Genomic DNA, 22,389 nt, shown 5'->3' on the forward strand with positions numbered 1-22,389 from the left:
GGAGTGAAACAGGGCTGCGTTCTAGCACCTACTCTTTTTAGCATTTTGATTTCCGTGGTTTTAAATGATGCCTTCAAGAACATCCGAGAGGGTGTTCGAGTTGAGTTTAGAACTACTGGAGGTGTATTCAATCTCAGGCGCTTACAAGCCAAAACAAAGGTTTCTAAGAGTCTACTGAGAGAACTCTTGTTTGCTGATGATTGCGCATTAGTTGGTCACACATATGAAGACATTCAACACATTGTCAACTGTTTAGACAGATCAACTAAACGTTTTGGCTTGAGTGTCAGCTTGAAAAAGACAGAAGTGCTTTTTCAACCATGTCCAGGCTTAAACTATAATCCTTTTCCACTTATGATTGGTGATCACCCATTGTCTTATGTCAGCAATTTCAAGTATTTGGGTAGTTTCCTTTCGAATAATGCAACTGTTGATGCAGAAGTCTCTCATAGGATATCAAAGGCCAGTGTTGCTTTTGGTAATTAAATTGTACAACAGACTCTGGCAAATGCATGAAATCAAACTGACCACGAAGGTTGCAGTTTACAAAGCAGTAGTCTTATCAGTTCTATTGTACGGATGCGAGTCATGGACCCTTCTTCGTCGTAACCTCAAAAGTTTGGAGAGTTTTCATCTGCGATCTCTTCTCCGCATATGTGGAATCCAGTGGACTGACTATATACCCAACACAGAAGTATTATCTCGTTGTAACATCAGTGGCATTGAATCTTTTGTTATGAAATGCCAATTTCGCTGGGCTGGTCACATGTCTCGAATAGACAGCTCAAGACCATTTACTCTGTCTTCTTCCCAACATAACGTTTCGAAATGGGGACAACCAGTCAACATCAGTTTCAAATCATGCTGGATTCCAATTTATATTCTTCTCTCAAGGAGTCCGCCAACATTCGTGATCGCGCTCGACTTAACACTGTTTCAAGTCAACACGCCAGTGCATGGTTGCGGGCAATCCCCAACCCCAACTTAGGCCTCGCCATGCCTAGCATGGAGTTCATCGTAGCTTTACGGATCTGGCTGGGAATTCCAGTGTTTCCATCAGCGCCTGCCACCGAGCGATGTACATATGGTGCAATCATCGATAAGTTTGGAGACCACCTACTTGGATGCAACCAGGAACAGAAGTTCAGAATAAAACATCACAATGCCCTATGTGAAGTAATTTTTAATGCAGTTCTAGTAGATGATGCTCATTGTCGTCGTGAGATAAAAATGCAACAGCACTTGTGAAACAAGACCAGGAGATGTTTTTCATCCTGACTTTGAACAAGGTCTGTCAACTTACTTTGTCCTTACCGTTCGGAATTCTTTACAGCCTTCTTACCGTGTCAAAGCAGCCAGTCACCCAGGAGCAGCAGCTGAAGTCGGAGAGATTGAAAGAGATCAGAAGCATGGATGGTATAGTCTCACAGTCCGGTGGTGTATTTCACCCCTTGTGGTTGAAACTTTAGGTCTTTGGTCACCAAGTAGCCTGGAGTTTTAAAAGTGATTGCACGTAGAACATCATTCCATAACAATTCGTCTATTAGTCAGTCTGTATGTAATTTGCACCAGCAACTGTCTGTCAAATTGCGGCTTTTTAATGCAAGAATGTTGATAGCCAGATTAGCACTGGAAAGTAGAGTTGGTCCTGATTGGGACCTGTAAATATATGATATTATATATATACTTGACTTGGGAGAGATGTTGGGAGGGAAGTTGAGTATTGGGTATTGTAAAATATATCTAAACATGTATATACATGTATATATACTCGTCTAGGTGAACACAATCAAGCCCTAAAAACGTCACTAGACACATGCATATGTGCAAGCACGCCAACACATGTCTAAACAGCTGGCTGAGAAAGGTCAGGCAGTCCTATCATCAATAAAAGAAAATCAGGATTTACCTTAATTAATTAAAACGACTAACATAGCCCTAGCGCATGCGCTTAGGGTTAATGTACACTTAATAACGTGCGCTACATCTCCCGCCCTTTAGCGCGGGCTAAGCCAGACCGGTAATTCTATACCCCTGCTATTACAACATCTGCTTACACATCCGGGCCCAGACAGCCCCGGATCTAGATATGCAACGTCAAGCTACTACACTCCCTCCCTATCTGTCTGGTGGTTTGATCAGTCTCTTTGAACGTCTTAACTGTTTTAATTTTGGCCTATCAAAATTCAGCTGAGGACACTCCGGTTGTGGTGTGCATGATGTTGTGCGGCATGCAAACCAAAAACGAGCAATCCATTTTTTTCCACCGTACCTGCTGTCATCTTCTTGACTCGATTAAGCCTTGAATGTCGTTCTGCTATGCATATACATCCACGTATATCTACAATTCAAGTATTCGAAGTCTATAAATGAAAAGACGTAAGTGAAGTTTCTCTATATCGATACCCATTGACAGCTAGATTCTGATTATCTGTGTAGTAAATCTTCAACTGCTATACGTTCACGTTCAATGCTATTTTGTGCAAGAATTGCAAATTTACTGAGTCTCCCGTCAATTTAGCAATTCTGCGTGAAGAATCATCACGACATCGACGTGTGAGAGCTGGTGATGGTGGCACCTGTAGCTACGTGTGTCAGCATGTTGTTCACCTGACATCACTACTAGGTCAACCGAGGTCACTGGACTTGCACGGGGCTTATGGCAAGAGAGCAAGTGGTAGAGACGAGTTGTGAAAGGGCTTCTCTTCTTGATGCAACGTCTGATCAGCACCGACTGTCGTCGGAGCTAGCTCCCAAACGAACATGGCCGTGGAAGAGAATTGTTTTGCTATTAGCGGTGATGATTATTCGCACAGTAATCGCGATGTCTGCTACCGTTCTTACACCGTTCTATCCGCAAGTCACATACAAATGGAATAAGAAAGAAGAAGCTAGCAAATTCACTGGTTATCTGCTCGGAGGTGTTTTGATGTTGAACGTTGTGTCGGGTGTTTTTGTCGGTCAGTGGGGAATTCAGCAAATCGGATCTAAATTTTGGGTAGTCAATGGTCTCTTTCTCTCCGGGGGATGTGCATTCCTGTTCAGTGCTTTGCACTATGCGTCTACGTGGGATCATTTTTACGGCTTGTCCATTGCTGTGGGACTTGTCTGGGGATTTGGCGGAGGAGGGACAGACGTGGCTGCGGTGGCAATCGGCACAACACGCTTTCGTAAACACATTGGTTTGACAGTTGGTGCTCTGGAAATGGGACTGGCATTGGGTATTACTATTGGACCTTTCCTTGGAGGAGTTCTTTATCAGACAGGTGGATTTATGCTCCCTCTTATAGTTATTGGAATTCTGACATGGAGCCTGGCTGTGGTGTCTTTCATTTTCTTGCCTGCAAATGGAAAGACAAATAGGCGACCGTCAAGCAGAAGTAGATCTGAATCGACTTTGAGTATGGAGTTAGCTAAGGAGACGCTAGTGTCAGTGGCCTCGCTATTCAAGAATATCTGGATTGTTTTCACATGTCTGACGGTATTTTTTATCAACAGTGTGAGAGGTCTGCTGGCCGCCGCACTCGGTGCATTTCTGGATCAGCAATACCAGTTGTCTCCAGAAAATATCGGATTCTTTTTCATGGTTGCAGCTGGTACTAATGCATTGTTTGCAGCTCCATCTGGGAAGCTGGCAGACAAGATTGGACCTCGGTGGTGTATTCACTTTGGTATACTCTTAGTGGGTGGGGGATGTTTTATTATGGTATTTGGTGATTCCACGGGTATGGAATTTGGAGCTATGGTTGTTATTGGTGCTGGGTGCGGTTTGGCACTAGGAACTGCTCTAGCTCATATCTCGAAAGAATGTCTAGAACCAGGAGTTGCGAGGTCAGAACAATTAATGGGTCTTCTCACTGGGATTTTAGCGTTCTTCTCTGCATTTGGTCTTGTAACTGGAAGTGTTGCCGGTGGTTTGTTGTCTACAGAATTTGGGTTTCGAACAGCTGGTTTGATTTGGGCATGTTGTTGTTCAGGGTGGGGTGTTTTGTATTGTCTTGCACATGTCTTCTGCTCGTTTCGTAGCTCTAGCCGCTGCTACAAAGATAGAATTATAGATGAATAAAACTAGAGTCTAGAATCTTGTAGATCTTGTTACGTGTGTCTCGACAATCCACAAGTTTATTGTCACGTTGTGATTGCGATAAAGTCGTTTCGTTGCATGGGCTTTCAAAATTGAGCTAGTTGTACAAAGGCCACACCTTGGTAGTACAAATACCGAAACCATGCATGCATGCAGTGGCGTAGCTGTAGGAGGGGCCTGCTGGGGGCATGTACATCTTTAACCTTAGTTTATTCCCGCTAAGATGGTCCTACAAAGCCCCTAAACTACTCATTTTGATCCTCATCTCCTTGCCGTTCTTTGTACCATAGTTTCGAGGATATTTCCGGCCAAACATAATTAGTTAAATGGTTGATCTTACGCTGTGGCCAACGATCAGCTTGCGGTAAGGTAAGTCTGCATTTTTATTAGGTTAAAAACCATAATGCAATTAGTTACCGTGCACCATATTGCGCTAATGATCATAAATGCAATTACTAACTATACTTTATGAAGTCCCTTGTATATTTACGCGCGCGCGTGTGTGCGTGTGCGTGTGCGTGTGTGTGTGTAAAAGCGTATCTCCAAAATGACGAGTCGCAGCGCCATCAAATTTTGCTCGCGCACGCTGAACCAATCAACGTAGACATTGAAAGTGTCACTGTCTTCCAGAGTTCTCTTGGAACAACGCAATTTCTTGCCGATCGAAGCCGTCTCCACACTATCGCGAATTTCTCTAGGAAAAGCGCAATAGATCTTCACTATGCAAATTTGAAATACTAATTCCTAACCTCGGACGGTACACGTGTACGCATGGACGGAACATGTCGTTTACTACGATAAAAGTAAACTATTTTATCAGTGCCAAAAAGGTTTTCAAAGCTCACTGCGATCGTCAAATTAATTAAATGGCATCTCGATGACAATAGAAGTAAAATACTTAGTCAGTGCAACTGGCGTTGACCAATTTCAGCATTTTGTAATGTAGCGAGCACTCTAAGTCTAGCAATAGCTATAGTTACAATAACCTGAGCACGAAGTGGAGAAAGTACGGAGTGCATGCAAATCGTTAGGCAGCGGAGCCGCCGGAGATTCCATTCTCCGGTCAATGGGGTTGTCAACCTTAGACTTAATTGAAAAATAATTGATGGCTAGAGGCTCTTGCCTTATAAATGAAGTTTTCTTTGACTCTGCCATTGCCGGATAGCGTAGAAAAGATTTAAATAGAAGTGATGGGCACGCGCACTTCACGTGTCCATGACTTCTCGACACTGGTTTTATTATACTGAAATGATGATGTGTATCATCAAAAAGATAGTCAACGTTGTCGTCAACATACTACTCTAAGAATAAAGCGGAGTAACATGCTGAAAATGTTTTTGGGGGGAGCTATACCTCCCCCATCCCCCACGCTACGCCAGTGCTCGCAGCGCCACCGAATTTTGCTCGAAAATCTGGATGGACAATCTCAGAAGTCAAGCGGTGACGCAGAGTGATTCACAATTTGTAGCGCACTGTAAGTGCGTGACTTTTCGTATATAACACAAAACATTACTTTGGTGTTATTGTAACTTTTTGTCTGATAACAATTACATATTCCAACAGTTACGACGATCACTATTATGTCCAAACGACAAACGCGAGCTTTGACGGGAAAGAAAAGTTGTCTGTTGTTTGTCTGTGCTGTAGGCGATACCGAAGAAGCAAGAAAAATTAGAACGTAACAATATTCGTCATCGTCATCAGAGACTTTAGATCGCAAGGTGTACAATGACAGCAATACTCGTCATTCATTGTCCCAATGTTCGCGTTCACCGCAATACCTGCAATCTATATCGAATTGGTTAGTCATTGATCGCCGTGTGGACTACACAGAAACATGTACTCTGCTGGGCTCACCTGCCCGGTTGGTGGGCGGCCAGGTGGGGGTAAAGACCCCACTTGCCCGTCATGGAGGGGCATAGCAACACATAATAGTCTTGTGGAGACGGGTGACATTACTATGATGTGGGATACTACCATCCCCACTGCCAAGAAGATCAAAGCCAATCGTCAAGACATCTGTCTCAGAAATAAGAAGACAAACACTTGTCTTCTTATTGATATCAGCTGTCCTGCTGATGGCAACAGGCTGAGAAGTTGGTGAAGTACAGTGACTTGCGAGAGGAGATAAGCCGCATGTGGCATTGTCGAACACTGGTGGTTCCGGTGGTCTTGGGAGCTTTAGGCACAGTGCACGCAGGCATTGCACAGTAGCTGGACATTATTCCAGGTCATCACAACCTGCAGCACTGACAGAAAACAGTGCTTCTGGGATCTAGTCGGATCCTTCGTAAAGTTATGTCTTCTTTCTAGACAGCCGTGATGGTCTAAGTATTTCTGAAGCAGGGTTTGCTTAACCGGTACCTGTAATAGACTTTACAACCAGACTGATCTGGTTGAGCACGACATAATGGTTTGCTAGGGGGATCAAACCCCAGTGATGATAGTAAATTAAAACTTCTCTGTCTTTTTCATGTTTCTCTAGCTTTGTCCATGAGACTATGACTTGTTTCAGTTGTTAGTGAGTTTCTGTGCATGGTCTGGCAAACGGTCCGTTGACGATGATATTCAGTGCTTTCCTGGTGGTCATTGATATCCACTAGGCACGCTGAACCGAGTTCGTGGTGACCGTAATGCCTGCAATTTATATCGAATTGGCTAGTCATTGATCGCCGTGTGGAAACATGTACCCTGCTGGGTGCCAAGATGGGGGTAAAGATCCTACTTGCCCATCGTGGAGGGCACAATGACTCATAAATTTATTTCTATCACACTACATTCCTCATAGGGGCAACGTACAAGACACACAAACATGCAGCCAGATAACACACAAAATCACTCAATCTACACGCAAAAATACTGTCATCTACAATATCCAATCCGTGTCCAAGGTAACTATGTCTAGCTATTAGCAATGCTAGTCTTGTCACAAGTGAAGTTCGATAATTTTTGATTGTGTAGCCCATTCGAGAAATTTAGCCTGTAACACTTTCTTAACAGATGCCTCAATAAATCCTGGGATTCTTTCCACAGTAAAGTCGTACCAAGTCCATGACAAATACCTTTGCGATACGTAATATTTACAGATGTCTGTACTAAACTTCTCTCAAAAACAAATGATCTTCCATATGCAAGAACTGGAAATAATTGACACTTCATGATCTTCATCCTAACGTCTATCATTGGAACAACTTCCACCAAGTTGGCTAACGACATCATTTACAGCAGCATAAAATTTTCTTTTTTTGCCTCCAATGTGCTCTGTACCATACAGTAATGTCATTTCCTTCTCAATTGGTAATAAAGGGCAGCAACACCTGGATTTGGCTCTGAAATTGACAACCACCTGCAATCTTCGCAATTTTCATCCACGCAGTGTACGTGTACATGTACTGGTTTATTTAGCCTTGCATGCCATGCAGGCTCTCCTAGCCTCGTCCCCAGACTCACGTGAGCCTGGCACGGGAGGCTGAAAGTGTTATACGGGAACCGGACACTGCGTGAGTCTGGGGACGTGGCTAGGCTCTCCTGTGGCGCTAAACTAAACGCACTTGCAGCTTGCATGAATCACACGAGAAGGAGAAGCCTTTGCCGGAATTGCTGAAGCTCCAGGAGTTCTTGAGAGATGTGGCGGGACGTTGTAGGCTTAATTTCTTCTGTTAGTCTAGCATGTGGAATAATCCTACGCTCTCTCTAGACGCAGCACATGACTAACAAAAGAGAACAAACAGAACTGTGACTGTACGCATTGACGTTCTAAGCGATTTGACGTACCATTTGTTTACTGATTGTGTAGCCTATAGATTCTCTTGGCAAACTAAAGCATCCTCTGAAAATGCGAGACCCGTTGCTATCCTCGCGTGGAAGGACCACCGAAAGCAGCCTCTACGTATTCTACACCACTAGGAAGTTTGCATGTTTACTTCCATGACAGCTAGGGTTTCAACAAATACGTATTGTCTAGCTAGGACTTGGCGTTTTAGTAGACAGTCTGAAAACTCCGTTGGACGTGTTACTCACGAACGCGAGGCGCTTACGGATACCGTAGTACGATACAACAGATAGCTGTCTGTAAACTTGGCATAGCGTAGCTACACCCCCCGGAAGTAGAGTTATGACGTTGGGAGAGGGTTTGGCTACGTGAAACTCTAGAAATTGCACCCAGACTGAACATCACCTACTAGCTAAGTTCCCGCCCCTGTCATCAGGGACCCCACACTGTCAGGAGTTTCCTGTGAAAGAATTTCTGACACCTGTCTGTACATAGAGTTGTGAAGAATTTCTTCGCAGTCCCGTATGTTCACAACGACTTCGATGATAAGAGAGCTACTACAGCTCTGTATGAACCCACCTTCTCGTGGAACGAGAGCGTATTTTCCGACAGTCGCAGAGCAATTTGCCAACAGTCTAACTCATGGAGTAAGGACATGGTGTGGTCAGTCACATGTAGAAAAATATGTTGATTGAAATGCCATTGAAATTGAATTGTTGTGTGCATGTGACCGTATATCTACCGTATCGACTTCGAAGTGAATGATCTTGTCCTTGTCGCTTTTCATGTAGCTCGGGATAGTGCCAGCTGTGTTCGGGACAGGTTTCATGATGCAACGAGCTCAAACATGTGGACAGCTGCTTAGTGCTTTCGTATTTGGATTCGGTCTTGTCCTTCTGCTTTTCGCATCTACAAGTTTTCACTTGTATTCTCTGTTTCACTGGCGGTAAGAAACGTGACGCTGTTGGTACAGTTAGTGTAGCAGGAGCTGACGTTCGTGTTACTAGAAAACGATGGTTTCACACCTTGCAAGTGTGTGACAGAAGTAGCATCTACTTCTATATCGCTTCGTCCTACACGCCCTGGTATGCTAAGTAGTTCTAATATGAATGTTTTAGTAGGGGAATTACTACTGCTCTAGTAAGCTTACCTGGTTCCTTAGATTGAAATTAAATCTTAATTAGGAACTTAATCATTTGATATCATATTAGTAGTTTGGCAGTATCCATTGTGCAAGTAAAGTAAGGTAGTGTTAGTAATAATAATTGTAATAGTAATAAACCCCAGTGACCACAGTAAATTATGAAACTTGTGTGTCTTTCTTTCTCGTGTTTCTTTAGCTTTGTCCACGAGTCTATGACTTGTTTCAGGCGTTGGGAAGTTTCTGTAGTCTGGTGAACGGTCCGTTGATGATGACGACGTTTAGCGCTTTCTTGTTGGTCACTGATATCCACCAGGCATTCTATCTGAGTTCGCAGTCACCATAATGCCTGCAATCTATATCGAATTGACCTTATGTTCGTTCGTAAGATTTAAATCAATACCTACTACAAAAGGCTGCGGTGGGACCAAAAATGTGTGTAATGTCTCATTTTCGAGTGTCACATTGCATGTAGGTAGCAAAATGGGAATGGGACGCAAACTCACAACAGCTCAACTTTGTTCAGTTGTGAGGGAGCACTAATATAGTTACGAGTGTTCTTGTTCAGGTTGCTCTGCGTTGGATGTAGGGCATTATCTGCACGACTGTGAAGAGGACTTGTAAGCCATGATTATGTGTGTTGTGTTGACTGTTGGTTGGCAGTGAGGACGCTACGTCAGTTACATCAGGATCTCTAGAAAACACCTGTCTAAACAAACTTGTGTGATCTCACCAACAGATTGTTGTACACTTTGGAAACGACGGCACATTCTGAACTAACTACATTTGAGCTAAATGTCGAAAAACCTCTCTCTCAAGTAACACAATACAACACAAAGCGAGTAATCTACCAAACAACGTACTGGAAGATGAGTTTGCATGGTTTATTACGTGTTTGTTATATGACATGCAACGTGACACTCGAAAATGATACACTAAATGCATTTTTGATTCCACTGCAGCCCTATATAGTAGTTGTTGATTTAAATCTTACGAATACGCATAAGGTCTATACTAGTCACTTTGTGGACTACACAAAAGCATGTACCCTGCTGGGTTCACCTGCTGAGTTACCCGCCCAGATGGGGGTAATGACCCCACTTGCCAATCATGGAGGGGCATTAGCCTCGATTCTAGGCCATCTTTGCCTTACGTGGTGGTGTAACGCACTTATACGTAAGGTTTACATGACCGGAAATGAAGTTGCCACTGTAAGGCGAAGATTGGCATAGGTACACATTATGCATAAATACCCTCACGTGACACATCCAATTAATCAATAATCATCTTTCAGTTAACTAATAAAGTAAGCTCCTCCTGGTTCATCGTCATCAGCTTGTCATTCCGTAACTAATGAGCAACCCGGGAAATGTTTCCAACTGCGTAGGCTACAGATCAAATGACAGCCGGCTGCAGATCAGCAGAACATTACAACTCCGTTGAACTGCAAGGATAATGTGGGTTAGGTAACCTCAAGAATCGACAAGCACTTGCCACGCAATGGCGATTGTAGACATGTACGCCACTCTTTTGATTGTAGAGGTCCTGAGAGGACAGAATCTTTGGAGGCACAGGTAGAATTACACTTGCAATGTGGCACCAGTCCTGTGCACGCATAGCTGTAGGTTTTTGTTCAAATTTCTCATGCTTCGATCGCTGCGATCTCACACCACGTTTCTTCTCCACCCGCCAATTCTATTGCTAATTGACTAACTGACTTTACAGGCAACGCCTAGCAATAATCATTAAGCTAATTTAATTGCAGACATAACATTGGAACAACCAATCCAACACGAGAATGCCATCACGTGACAATCACGTCACTTGACATAATGTGTCTCTAGGCCAATCTTCGCCTTACAGTGGCATCTTTGTTTCTGGTCATGTGAACCCTATGTATAATCGCCCTTGTTACTCCACCACGTAAGGCGAAGATGGCCTAGTGTTGAGGCTAGAGGGGCATATCGACACAATAAACTTGTAATGTATTTCAATATATTATATTATGTACATATAACAACTATATCAATAACTAGATGCTATAGTCCAACAAACTAAAATATCAGTTATTTGGTACAACTCTTCTAGCCGAGACAAGCTTCAGCTGCGGCAAGAGGAATATTGATGTCTGGGAGGAATGACTCTGGTTTTCATCGACATCCTCACAGGCACACAACTGATGGCCAGATCAATGAAAAGGCTAGTCTGCATCATATCCAACATAACGTCGTGCTATAGGTAGACTCCTTTCTTTCTGCAAGCATTGAAACCAGTTTTAATAAATTTTGATGTAATTTTGCTGGTTCCCGCCAGTGCATGAAAGAACGATGGGAGTGAAGAATCCGTTTAACTTGAGGGACTCATTCATATTGCCGTCGCTTGTCTAGCTAGTTCATGTCTTCAAAACAGCGAGTCAATTGACGATGAAGTGTAAGAAGGACAATGGGCCATATCCGCAACGCTACCATTTAAATCAAGAACTACTATGTTTGGGTTGTGGTGGGACCAAACATGCGTTTACCTTTCTTGGTCCTGCTAAGACTTAAACGCTGGTCATTTTCTAGTGTTCTGTGCTCTGCCAGCCACTGTTCTAGTTTTGCGATGTTGCAGTTCCTGACATTCTTGCCAAACACATCTTGAACGTGTTGCTTTTGAGACATTTGACGTCAATCGGAATGAAATGCAAATAGCCTATCAAGGGGCTACTAACAGCTTGACGACAACCAACTGACGGTGCTGCAGTGTAGCCTTATCCCCAGACTCACGTGAGTCTGGCAGTGTCCGGTTCCCGTATGACACTTTCAGCCTGAAACACTCACCGTGGAGAGTCACCATGTGCTGTTTGGAGGCTTGGGCGTGATACACAATCTGCTGGGTCACACATTAGATAAATATAGCTAATTGAGTTTGTGACATAGGTACTGTTTAGTCATGTGGGGTGACACTTAGTGAAGTAAGTGTGTGAAAGGTGAGTCCAGACTCACGGGAGGCTGAAAGTGTCATACAGAGACCGGACACTGCCAGGCTTACGTGAGTCTGGGGACGAGGCTACTGCAGTGCAACAAACCATAAACGCTGTCTGGAGAGAGTTGGCATGGCTACGTGGTCAGCAGCATGAATACATGCCAGCCGTCTCCATTGACAATGTGCCTAGAATGATCGCTTGCGTGTTTAGGACACCTTTATACATCTACGAGAAAATGAGCTGGTGGAATATGTGAGTGCATGTGCACTGTTGAAACGTTCTGCTGGTCAATATGCTTGTCAACTGGCTTTGTCAACGAGGCGGTTTCCATGATGCAATCAATACCGCAACCAGATTCTTGCAAATGTACGGTAAACGCATATTTGTTCCACTGCAACCCAAACATAGTAGTTGTTGATATAAATGGTAGAGTTGCGGATATGGCCCATTATGATTAAAGACTTAGACATCAAAAACTCCTTTTCTAAGCGATCTCTCCACTTTCCACGTGCTGAAATATCCAGACAAGCTTCTTGTTCAGTATTTGCAGAGCGATCTGGTAGTGACTCTCCGTTTAAGGGGTGAAGTCTAGATTCTATTTCTACGTCAGAGCAGACCTCCTTAAGCATTTGGCCAAAAATCATGAACCTCATTGCGTCATAGTGAAGGAAATTCTTCTGTCGGATAAGTGAAGGCATGATTGGTTGCTCCACAGACGCAAAAGTCTAGCAAATGTTTTGGACGTCGACCATACCTCAGCTGTATACTGCATCACGAAAAGCTGCTTTGTGGAGATAGAATCCATTTTCCTCCAGCGGTAGGGTGGTCAACCAATTTGAAGCTCCCTTCTCACATGCCAAATTTACAGCTCTTTTCAATTGTGGTGACAGTTGTTGAATCATCATTGTATACGTATTTTTGGAACTTTCTTGTTTTTGTAGTTTTACAGATGACTTTAACTGGCTTTGAATGTTGGAGACATCACTCAGATCTCTGTGTTGTTGTAAGATTGCTGCAATAAGAGGAGCTGTGACCGTTCTAGATGTGTCGTTTCTATACAAAGTAAAGTTGGATCACATAAGTCCAGGCCACAAGAGCAACAAGGCAAAAAGCAATCTTCTGATGGTATCTCTGGGTTGATTCTGGTCAGTGAGCACATAAATGAGCTTGGTTCTAATGTCATATTCTAACGGTGCCTGATCTGCTGTAGTATATTGGACAGTTCTTATTGAGTAAGTAAGTCCACTTTCCTTGCAAGCCATGTATTAAAGAATACGCCATGTGAGGTTGGGACTTTGCATTGAAAGCCAATCGTTGTACTTCTGCTATCCGGTTTGTCACTTTGTCCTTTTTAAAGGAATTGCAATATTCTAGATCGCCCAGGCGTGCTCCTAAGTAGTTCCTCCCTGATTGGTAACACTGAATTGGCTATGAGCAAATATCTTCTTGGCTTCTTCCAAGTGTTCCAACTAACCAGGATTTACTAGTGTTGGGAAAATAACCAAATTTGGGACCAATGTGTTGACAAGATTAGTTCACCATTGTTTGAGAGAAGACGATTCCCACCTGCAGCTGCGTCATCAGCATACCTGACTTGATAACTGTTCGTCAATTGTATTTTATCAATCAGTGGAACAGTGGCCAAGGCATACATAGCCAATGCCAATGGGTCGTTTTGGGTAGTGCCTTCTTGTAACAGCAAAGTTTCACCGCCGACAAATAGCTGGCAAGGTGTTTGGTAGGTGTTGGCTAGTACAGGGTAAATTACTGGACAGGTTACCGCTACGTTTTGCAAAGCAACTTGACGGTTCAAGCTGTTAGATGCATTGGATGCGTCATCCAAACGGACACCTTCATTATTAGAGGTGGCATACAATGAGTTCAAGGCATGGATAGCTGCTTCAAAACCAGCAACCTGACCTGCACATAGTTGAGCTGCTCCAGTGGCTGTTAGGACATCAAGTTTAATAAGCGCTATAATAGATTTTCCGATAATCCTTCTGACTGTCTCACACACTTCTATTGGTCGAATTCCTGGATACTTGTTGAGAGGGATCAGTGTACATGCAACGAAGGCATCAATAGACAGGGGATCAACAATTTCTGTTGCTATCCTGCGTGTGAAAGCTGTCAAAGCATTGCATAATGTTAACGGAAATTTACGAAAACTTACGAAAACTCCTGCATAAGTGCCTCCACTGAGCTACATTGAAACCTGAAGGACCTGCAATATCTGTTGTATGTAAGGCCATGTTGCGAATACATTTTACATCGATGCAGTCAAACAGAATTGGATGGGTTGTGACATAGCAGCAGAACTCTTGTCTATTAGGGTATCCTCATGTACTGGTAATGGAGATGGATGTTTTTGTCTTTGAAAACTTCACAAACTATTTTTTGAGACCCATTGGACACATGATCATCAAGAGATAAGAGTCCTGCACTGTTTTCTTCATTTAGAAGTCTTTTCCCAGAGTTGACAGTCCCTTATTCGTAGCTTCAGCAAATTTACCTGAAACAGACTTTAAATTTTTTCTCTGGTGACTTAATTGTTTATGCAAGTGCTCTTGCAAAGATTTAGCTTCTGTCAGTAAATTTGCATCTGTCAGTAAATTTGCAATGTTTCCACCCTTCCACTCATGGTGTTTTGTCTTAGAATTGTGATGAGGCTTCTGCAGCAACAAATGAGGCATGACCATTGCTGCCTTGATTGCTATAGGCTCTATTGCAGATCTATCAGCTTATAATTGAAACAATTGACTTAATTCCAAGACAAAGTGCTGACGAGTCGCATGGTCTGGCACATAAAATAAGTTCTTTTGCTAGTGAACTACCTCTTGGTAGGCTAGTTCAATTTGTGGTTTGAATAACTCACCAGGCAGGTCTTCCAGAAAACATCAGGTTAGTGTTGTTAGAATTTACGCTTGCTATTACACCTGTAGGCGTTACTTGTTGCTCAGCTGTTGCAGTCTGAGAGGCAGAGTTAGAAAAAACCCCAGCCGACACAGCGGTGAAAGATAAAGGAGTATCGACTCCTACTTTCTTGTTTATTGGTGAATCTATGAGAGTTGGTAGTGGGGAAATAGCTTGCTCTCCCGCTGACAATTGATTAGACTCAGTAGCAGACACGTTTTTAGTGGAATCTGACACCAGTGGCAGTTTCTTCTGTAGCAAGTTATGACTTAGAAGAGATCTCAGACTTGTTCAAAGTATTGATTGTTGTTTTCTTGTTGATGGTTGTGTGGTGCACAATGAGAGGAGCCCTTCCAGTTTGAACATCTACCAATAAGTATAGGATTGCAATTAGTACACGATTCACCTTGTTTTGCACAGCTGCATCGGACACATCGTCCCGGGCCATTACAAAGACAGAACTTGTTCATGAGTTTCAGAATGCCGATGAAAATAGTGAGAAAATTTGATGAAATAGAAAGTAAAAAATGCAACAAAATGGGAGACGAAATTTTGAACAAGCCTCCTGTTACAGTCCCATATAATAATAATAAGTCACCGCCGTGGCTTAGTGGTTAGCGACAATGGCTACCACTCCATGGTTTGGGGGTTCAAACACCAGTGACGACAGTAAATTATGAAACTCATCTGTCTTTCTCTCTCATGTTTTACTAGCTTTATTCATGAGACTATGACTCGTTTCAGTCGTTGGGGAGTTTCTGTGGTCTGGCAAACGGTCTGTTGACGATGACGTTCAGTGCTTTCTTGGTGGTCATTTATATCCACTAGGTGTACTGTCCCGATGTTCGTGGTCACCGTAATACCTACAATCTATATCGAATTGGCTAGTCATTGATCGCTGTGTGGACTACACAGAAACATGAGTGAAGGTGGTTCTCTGGACTGAGTTGTATGGTCGGAACAAGATTCTAGCCATCAATGGGTTTGCACTACCGGTTCTCACTTACGGTTTTGGCGTCATTCATTGGGGGTGCACGGACATGCAGCGGCTTGATCGACGGACCAGAAAGCTCCTCTCTATGCACGGTGTCCATCATCCTTCTGCAGACGTTGACCGACTGTATGCTCCTTGCAGTGATTGGGTAGGGGGTTACAACAGATTGAGTCGACATATTAATCTTGTATTGTGAGGCTGAACTGTTACCTTGCTGACAGTACTGATCCTTTCATACAGATGATACGGGAGTGTGACTCCAGGAAATCTTCACACTCAATCAAGTGCATGGCTTGTCGCTTTACTGCACAGCTACGGAGGAGCCTTGCTTCGGACGACAAGTCACAGAGCTTACACAGGAATGCATCCATCTCGGTTGAAGGTGGCTTCGAGCAAGCGCCTGAAACAGATGCGAGACATTACCGTAAGTGTTGCAGTTCTCTTCGTGTGCGGTCCTATGCACAGGCAGTATCGCCGTCTCACTGAGCAACCGCCTGTGGACATGAAAGAGACCTACGGATGGCTAAAGGCAGCGAATCTTCCTGCTGCAACTGAGGGACTGGTTGTTGCTGCTCAAGACCAAGCTCTTCGGACTCGGTACAATGAGCGCAAGATTCTACATTGTGATGTCAGTCCTACTTGCCGCATGTGCAGTGTAACCCTGGAAACAGTCGACCACATTGGGGCAGGCTGTAGTGCTTTGGCACCGATGGACTACACTGATTGACACAATCAGGTGGCCTCCATCATTCACTTAAGTGTTGTCATCATTTTGGGATTCCAGTGGAGAGCAGATGGTACCTGCATCATCCTGATAGGCTTGTGGAGACGGATGACATTACTATGATGTGGGATACCATCATCCCCACTGCCAAGAAGATCAAAGCCAATCGTCCAGACAGCTGTCTCAGAAATAGGAAGACAAACACCTGTCTTCTTATTGATATCAGCTGTCCTGCTGATGGCAACATTGGCAAGAAACATGCTGAGAAGTTGGCGAAGTACAGCGACTTGCGAGTGGAGATAAGCCGCATGTGACATTGTCGAACAGTGGTGGTTCCGGTTGTCTTGGGAGCTTTGGGCACAGTGCATGCAAGTATTGCACGGTGGCTGGACATTATTCCAGGTCATCACAACCTGCAGCACTTACAGAAAACAGTGCTTCTGGGATCTACTCGGATCCTTCATAAAGTCATGTCTTCTTTCTAGACAGCCGTGATGGTCTAAGTACTTCTGAAGCAGGGTTTGCTTCTGGTACTTGCAATAGACTTTAAAAACCAGACTGATCTCATGGATAAAGCTAGAGAAACACGAGGAAGAAAAATTATAATAATAGTCACCACCGTGGCTTAGTGGTTAATGACGATGGCTACCACTCCATGGTTTGGGGGTTCAAACCTCAGTGACGACTGTAAATTATGAAACTTGTCTGTCTTTCTTTCTCATGTTTCTCTAGCTTTATCCACGAGACTATGACTCGTTTCAAGTCATTGGGGAGTTTCTGTGGTCTGGCGACAGTCCGTTGATGATGACGTTTAGTGCTTTCCTGGTGGTCATTGATATCCACTAGGTGTGCTGTATCGAGTTTGTGGTCACTGTAATGCCTGCAATCTATATAGAATTGGCTAGTCATTGATGTTCGTGTTGACTACATAGAAATATGTACCCTGCTGGGCTCACCTGCTGGGTTGGTGGGTGCCCAGATGGGGTAAAGACCCTACTTGCCATTATGGAGGGGTATAACGACACATAATAATAATCAATCCCAGGTGCTGACACCAATATAATGAAATGAGTCTGTTAGTTTGTTCTCACTGTCTATTTGGCTATGTCTGTGAGAGTAGACTTGTGTTCGTCGATGATGAGTTTCTGTGATCTGGCGTGGGAATCATTGGCAATGAGGATTAGTACTTTCTCGGTAGTCATTGATATCTGCTGGGCATGCTGTGCAGAGCTGGCGAAATCCTCCGTAGCACACGTAATTAATAATCAATAAGCGAGTTAGTAGTGCCATATGGATTACACGAAAACATGCACGTCTCTGGGACTTACCAGCCGGGTTGGTGGGCACCCAGTTGAGGGTAAAGATCCTAGTTACCCTACCTAGAGGGTGATGACGACATAACAGACCCCAGCGATGACAGTAAATTATGAAACGTGTCTGTCTTTCTTTCTGATGTTTCTCTAGCTTTGTCCATGAGACTATGACTTGTTTCAGTTGTTGGGGAGTTTCTGCAGTCTGGCGAACGGTTTGTTGACGATGACGTTCAGCGCTTTCCTGGTGGTCATTGATATCCACTAGGCGTGCTGTACCGAGTTTGCGGTCACGGTAATGCCTGCAATCTATATTGAATTGACTGGTCATTGATTGTCGTGTGGACTACACGGAAACATGTACCCTGCTGGGCTCACTTGTCGGGTTGGTGGACGCCCCAGCTGGGGTAGAGACTCCACTTCCCCATCATAGAGGGCAATAACGAAAAAGCTTGTCATTCATATACTTTCCATGGATGATATGAAGCTGTATGGCAGGAATCCTGATCAGCTGAAAGGGTTGATGCACGCGGTTCATACCTTCTCTGATGACATCCAGATGAAGTTTAGTCTGGACAAGTGTGCTGTTGCACACTTTGTCAACGGTAAGATTTCTGGACATAATTCTGGGGTGATGGTAGGAAAAACAGACATCAAGTCTACAAGTATTTGGGCTTGGAAGAAAGTAACTGTATCCAGCACAGGACTATGCGAGAGGCACTTCGTCGTGAGTACTTTCTCTGAGTGAAGATGGGTCTTCAGACCGAGCTGTACGGTGGGAACAAACTTCTGGCCGTCAATGGGTTTGTACTGCCAGTACGGTTTTGGTGTCATTCATTCGAGGACTACAGTTCTGCATCAGCTTGATTATACGACCGAAACTTCTCTCTATGCACGGTGTCCACCATCCTGCAGAAGACGTTGACTGGCTGTCCCGTCCGTGTACCGAGGGCGGTTGAGGTTTACAGCAGATCAAGTTGACGTATCAGTCTTGCAGTGTTCTAGCCAGGCATTCTAAAGTGTAGCGGCCCGCTGCACCTTCAGAACTGCCCACTAAGCCTTCAACATATCCATTACCTGTTCAGAGCTGACTACTACGCCGCCACATACTGGATAAGCATGTACTAAGTAGGTACAGTGTACGCCACACACACACTGTGCAGTCTCTCTTCAGAAGTTAATGACAAAGGGGAGGGACTAGCTACATAGTGTCCGTCTGTATCTGTTAAAACATTTATCAACAGAGAGATAATGAGGGAGAAGGTGGAGACTTGTCTATCATGATTTTTAAATATATATATATATATATATATATATATATATATATATATATATATATATATATCTTATATATTATATTATATGTTATAATATGATATTGCACATTTTGTGAACGTCTGATCAAATTTGGCAGAAGTTTGGTCAAAAGCTACTTTGGTCGGACTTATGTCCGGCCAACTTTTTTCTTATTTCGAGCACTGCTTTGTTCCGTTCCCAATCCTCATCTGATGCCTTTCTGATATGCGATATTAGCAGTTTAATGACTGACACTTTGCTAATGTCCCATAGCTGACTTCTATACGAGTACAGGGAATAGCTGGACATCAATAATCTTAGACCACATGTTGTCTAATGTGCAGTATGATGTATCCATCCAATCTAGATATGATAGAATTAACAGCTCCATAATATTTCTGAATTCTTTTGTTGATTGTTTATTGTTATTTTGCTCTAGGATGACGCTCTTGCAAATGAATGGATCATCAGCATTTATTAGTCCCTTTCTAGTTTGGGTGTTTGCTGTTTTGGGCACAATTTACAGCTTTCTTTTCCTTGACAGGTGGGTACAGTATGCATGCATAATTGGAGGTAATATTGAGAATTTGCATTTATATGTTGACTAAATACAACATTTGATCGATGTCATTGTGCTGATGCAGAGAATTATTTATCTGGATTTGCACTGCAGTTTGCAAGTCAGACTTCATCGCCTGTGATTCACTTTTCCAGACGTGTCATAAACACTGCGATATGTGCAAGGACATGTGTGACTTGTTTATAAGCATGCCCGCGCCCACGCTGCTCATGCCAGTGGGCCCAAGGCCATGTCTTACGTATGTGAGTTCCTGCTGTTGTCACTTGACCAGCTCTATGCATGACACATGCGTGACATGTATGAACAGCCGTGTGACTGTACTCCTGCACACGTGCCAGAAACTGTGCAGTTCCTTTATTAGTTCTCACTGCTTTGAAAGACCTTCTTACTGTGTGTTTTTAAATTTGACATGTTGGTCAATGTTTCAACTGTGCTGAAGTGGGCAAGGATGTGGCTTGCACAGCTTATTTCAGTGGCAATGCTTAGTTAGATTTGAAGTGAAAACTGTTCACTGTTATTAGTAACACATGAACTTCCATTGATCATCGCTTCTAATGAAAGTTACGAAGCAAGACTCATTGGGAGTAGCTTCTATCTGGAGTAGAGTTGAGTTGAAATTGATTGAAATGTTTGCCATTGTCTAGACAGTAGATTCGTCTAGTAGGGATTGGTAAGTTACTATATACATGTAATATTTGTACCCACAATGGTACATAGTTATTCCTATGCATGCATCACTTTTGGGTGTCTCTGTCATCACAGTAACTTCCAACTTAAGAATTTCTGTGCTAGGACAGGATTCGGTCAGACTTCCAAATTTCTCTAACGTTATAGTTATAGATTCTGCATGTCTTTGTCTGTTGCTTTACAGTCTAAATTGTGTATCTAAATACAATGTAACATATCAATTTCTGTACATAGCAATGAAGTCCATACGTATCACGTGCATTAGACTTCACATTTATGCGTACTACCACAGCACAATTGAATGCTCATAGATTTCCAGGTAGCATTACTTGAAATACAACTTTTCTGGTGGGACAGCATTGTTTCTGATCAAACTTGATGTCTTCGGGCAAATTTTCTCTTGTTGCACAGTGCTCAAAATGAGTAAACTTTCTCCGTTTGGTGTATAAATTTTTTGCAATGTAACAACTGTCATAGCCTATTTGACCAACTTTGGGTACTACATGTGGTAGAATTGTGAACATTTCTCTGATGCATTAATTTGAAAGCATTTGCAGTTACACCGTTCTAGCTAACCACTACATACAGCGTGCTACTACTGTTGCACAGAATTAATATCTTTAAGTCTTCTCAAACGTTTCCTCTTCTTTTTTGCTCTGCAAAGTGAAAAAAACATTAAATGTGTGAAAGCACTAGTTTATTGTTGCAGTGACTGACATGTTATTTCTTTTCTTGCACTGTTCTTTTTTGACTATAGGAATAGAACTTTGGACACAGCTCTCTACTTAATGATGGGATGTGCTCCAGCTGTTACAGTATTGTCATGTATACAGGAGGTTAGAGTCTGTCTGTCTTTCAATGAACGTTAGTATATTTTCATAAATTGACACTAAAACATCGAAACATCATAGACTGAAAGAATGTTCAGCGAGCATCAAGGCCATAATCTGTCTATCCTTGTGTCTGTCTGTGTCAGTTATTTGAACATTTATCTATCATGCATTTCCACAATGCAGATGTATGCTATGCTGTCCAACTACTATCAGTCAGTGTACGACAAATTTGTTGCCCAGGCGCCTGGGACAACCAAAAATATGTCGGGGCAACTGAAATGGCAAACTGTGGTTGCCCAGGGACAACTAGCTGACAGTTACCCTACCTACCAGCGTGAATTTTCCTTCCTGAGCAAGCATGCGTCATTGTTATTACTGGTGTTAATTAGCAGTGCACTTTAAAGAGGTACTGTAATTAGAGTCAAGCAACCTTGGTTAGTAAACTTAATTCCAGATAAATCTACCGTTTACAGGCCTGAGAGCATTTAGGTGTCGCCTTAGATGACAGATCAGGTATCTGTGTGTCTTTTCCTAATTAATTAACTGAGAGATTGGGCGTGACCTGTAGGCTACTTGGCGCCAATATGCTTGTGGGTGCTTGCTTGTAACATAGAAGTACCCAAAACTGAAGATTCAAACAAGCATCCTATCGTTATTTGGGTTACTCTACTCTTTAATTAAGACAATGGCTGCAAATCCTAAAATCATGATGGGCCAGATTTCAGCTGTTGTTGCAGAGTTTTGTGGTTGATAGTACTGCTGTTTATCTGTGTACCCTTCTGATGGTCCTGCAAATTATTTGCCTGTCTGCATCCAAGGAGATGGAAACTGCCTGTTTAGAGCGGCAGGTCGAAGCATTACAGATTGTCTGTCTGTGAGCACGATTCCTCAAAGATTCCCATCTAGAATAGATCTATGTGACAGCCTCAACTGTGCGAGTCCACCTCCTTTCTAATAGCATCTTTCCAAGGCAATAGCAAGCCTTCCTTCCACCTTAGGATCAGATGGAGAGACAATCATACCTCAGTCTTTGTCTGGGCTTATGGCAAATCCAGTAAAACTCCAATATTACCTGAGCTCGGATATTGCT

The 22,389-nt window shown here is 43.1% G+C and overlaps 1 protein-coding gene and 2 long non-coding RNA genes across 3 annotated transcripts; all 3 read left to right on the forward strand.

Moving 5' to 3' along the window:
* The first annotated feature begins 2,658 nt into the window (after positions 1-2,658).
* On the forward strand, positions 2,659-4,104 carry LOC134184852 (MFS-type transporter SLC18B1-like). The gene has a single exon (XM_062652615.1). The coding sequence runs from the start codon at positions 2,660-2,662 to the stop codon at positions 4,064-4,066; it is 1,407 nt and encodes a 468-aa protein (XP_062508599.1). The 5' UTR covers position 2,659; the 3' UTR covers positions 4,067-4,104.
* Positions 4,105-8,377: 4,273 nt separating this feature from the next.
* LOC134184911 (uncharacterized) lies at positions 8,378-11,117 on the forward strand. The gene is made up of 4 exons (XR_009970704.1): positions 8,378-8,503; positions 8,648-8,802; positions 8,864-8,941; positions 11,086-11,117. It is a non-coding gene; the product is annotated as an uncharacterized LOC134184911 (long non-coding RNA).
* A 1,749-nt stretch (positions 11,118-12,866) lies between these two features.
* On the forward strand, positions 12,867-21,397 carry LOC134184912 (uncharacterized). Its single transcript, XR_009970705.1, has 3 exons — positions 12,867-13,107; positions 19,639-19,743; positions 21,224-21,397. It is a non-coding gene; the product is annotated as an uncharacterized LOC134184912 (long non-coding RNA).
* Positions 21,398-22,389: the final 992 nt, after the last annotated feature.

The sequence above is a fragment of the Corticium candelabrum genome, chromosome 9, assembly GCF_963422355.1.
Source record: "Corticium candelabrum chromosome 9, ooCorCand1.1, whole genome shotgun sequence".
NCBI classification, from domain to species: domain Eukaryota; kingdom Metazoa; phylum Porifera; class Homoscleromorpha; order Homosclerophorida; family Plakinidae; genus Corticium; species Corticium candelabrum.

Coding starts and splice junctions, on each gene's coding strand:
- LOC134184852 (XM_062652615.1), top strand. CDS start 2,660: ATGGCAAGAGAGCAAGTGGTAGAGACGAGTTGTGAAAGGGCTTCTCTT.